This window comes from Echinops telfairi, unplaced genomic scaffold (genome assembly GCF_000313985.2).
Source record: "Echinops telfairi isolate 266 unplaced genomic scaffold, ASM31398v2 ScPeMD7_655;HRSCAF=1070, whole genome shotgun sequence".
NCBI lineage: Eukaryota > Metazoa > Chordata > Mammalia > Afrosoricida > Tenrecidae > Echinops > Echinops telfairi.
Genome location: NW_022104553.1, coordinates 15,338,938 through 15,341,015, shown reverse-complemented (window position 1 = coordinate 15,341,015; position 2,078 = coordinate 15,338,938). Strand labels below are relative to the sequence as shown.

Sequence of the window (2,078 nt, the reverse complement as noted above, 5' to 3'; positions counted from 1 at the left end):
TGGTGTGCTTCTTCCATGTGGGTTGAGAAGTTTTAAAAAACACAGCACATATCAAATTCCTTTTCTGGCCAAACAGGCTCCTCAGAATGAAAGTACAACTCTTTAACTTGATATTCCAGGCCGGATTCCTACCATTTTCTGGTCCCTGGAGTCACAAGGTGGGCTCTCACACACTGCCATTGATTCAGAGAATTCCTATAGAGCTGCCCCTGGGGGTTTCCCAGGCTGTCAATCTTTCGGGGTACAGAAAGCCTCATCTTTCTCCCTGGCTGACTTTGTGGCTAGTAGCCCAATGCATAGCCACCCCCCTGCCATCAGGGCTCCCTTAAAGGGTCTCTCACTCACTCATTCACATTCACTCACTGCCATTAAGTCGATTCTGACTCATAACGCCCCTACAGGGCTGGGGAGAACCGCCACTGTGGGTTTCTGAGATTGTAACTCTTTATGGGAATAGAAAGCCTCGTCTTTCTCCACCGCAGCAGCTGGTGGTTTCGAACTGCAGACCTTGCTGTTGGCAGGTCAAGTCCTAACCAGTATACCACAAGGGCTCCTGCTTAGGAGGGCTGCAGGTTTCTCAAGTGCTCCCGGCCATGTTTACTTGCTCGGGTCTCTCGGCCGGTGGCACGGTCCTACCCACACCTCAGACTACAAGTCGGAACGAGAACCCCACCGACAGCGCCTCCCGGTGCAGGGAACCGGGGGACTGGGCGGCAGTGGCGTGAGCGGGCCCCGAACTGGGGGCCTTGGGACGCAGAGGTGGGTCAGCGTGGGCAAGGCCTGCGGCCGCGGCATTTACCTGAAGCAGGCCCTTCGGCTCGGCCGCCGCCATCGGGGCCTGAGGCGGCGCGGGGCCCGGGTGAGGCGGGGGCGATAGGCGGAGGCGGGGGCGATGGGCGGGGACCTGGGCAAGGTGGCGCGCCCACCCTGGGCAGTGTCGCAGTCCGGCCTCTCCGACGTCCCTGGCTATCGGTGAGGACGACGCCTCTTACACCTGCTCACTCTTCGCATTCGTCATACCGTAACCGGTGAACATAGCTGAAGAACATCAAAAACAACCGCGACCAGGAAGATGCCGGATGTTCCGCCCTGACGTAGTGCGTGAGAGAGGAAGTGCCTCTCTTCTGGGCTTTTATTGGCTGAGAATTGCATCGCCTCACGCAGAGCTTTCTGGGTAGTGTAGTTTCCACAGTTGTACAGGCCTGGGGAAACGCTTTGTGCTTTAGAGGTCCACGAGACTGGAGAACACCATTAGGACCCTGGAACACGGTTTCCTCTGTCTCCAAACGCAGGAAAAGTCATCGCTTCTATTTAAAGGAGCGGATTAGACATTTCTGGAGCCTATTGGCTTGTTGTGATCACCAAAGCATTTGGAAACATTAGTTGCGACTTCCTGAAGATCAAACAGCATGCTCCCAGAAGCTAAAAATATTTCAGATGTTCCCAGAGGTCCCAGATCCAAATACACACAGCCATTCAGTTATAAAATGTAGCAGGAACCTAACAAGCATTTGCATTTAAGTTCAATTGCATGTACAATCAGCTTTATGAGTCTTAGTTTGTTCAGTCAGGGACAAGAGGGTAAAAAATCTACAAGACAGGCTATGGCAAGGCAGCACGGCCACGTGAAACTGGGCAAAGGTGAATCTCTGCCTACAGTTCCCACAAAACAACATACTGTAAAGATGAACTGAGGCACAGGACGAGTGAGAGGTCAACTGAGGCACAGGGAGACAGACAGAGATGACTGACAGGACAAAGGGGGAGCAGAAACAGAAATAACTTTATTAGGGGGAGCTCCCGGGCAAAGCCCCATGGTCTAGTAGTCCAGGAGAATCGCAGGCTTTGTTCGGGGGGTCCAGGGTTTGAAAGGGAAGCGGGGAGAGGGAGGTCCGTGCTACAGGGGAAGGTTTATGGCCCAGGATGCAGCTCTGGCACCAGGCTGACCGGTTCTCAAGGAGTCAGGCATTCCTGGCCTCGTTTTCCGGTCTCCTCATTTCAGGGGGTGTAGCTGCTGACGTGCAGGGAAGCGGGGCCCCAGCCTGCCTCAGTTTAGCCTAATCACATACCACCCTTGT

The 2,078-nt window shown here is 54.3% G+C and overlaps 1 protein-coding gene across 1 annotated transcript in view; it reads right to left on the bottom strand.

Annotated features, from left to right (window-relative positions):
- The window catches only part of LOC115870324 (zinc finger protein 551-like), a 10,919-nt gene extending 10,067 nt beyond the window's left edge, over window positions 1-852 (bottom strand). Inside the window, exon 1 of the mRNA XM_045292337.1 lies at window positions 800-852. Within this exon, the coding sequence (XP_045148272.1) occupies window positions 800-832 (33 nt within the window). The 5' untranslated portion in view covers window positions 833-852. The remainder of the gene's footprint in view (window positions 1-799) is intronic.
- Between the last annotated feature and the right edge of the window lie 1,226 nt (window positions 853-2,078).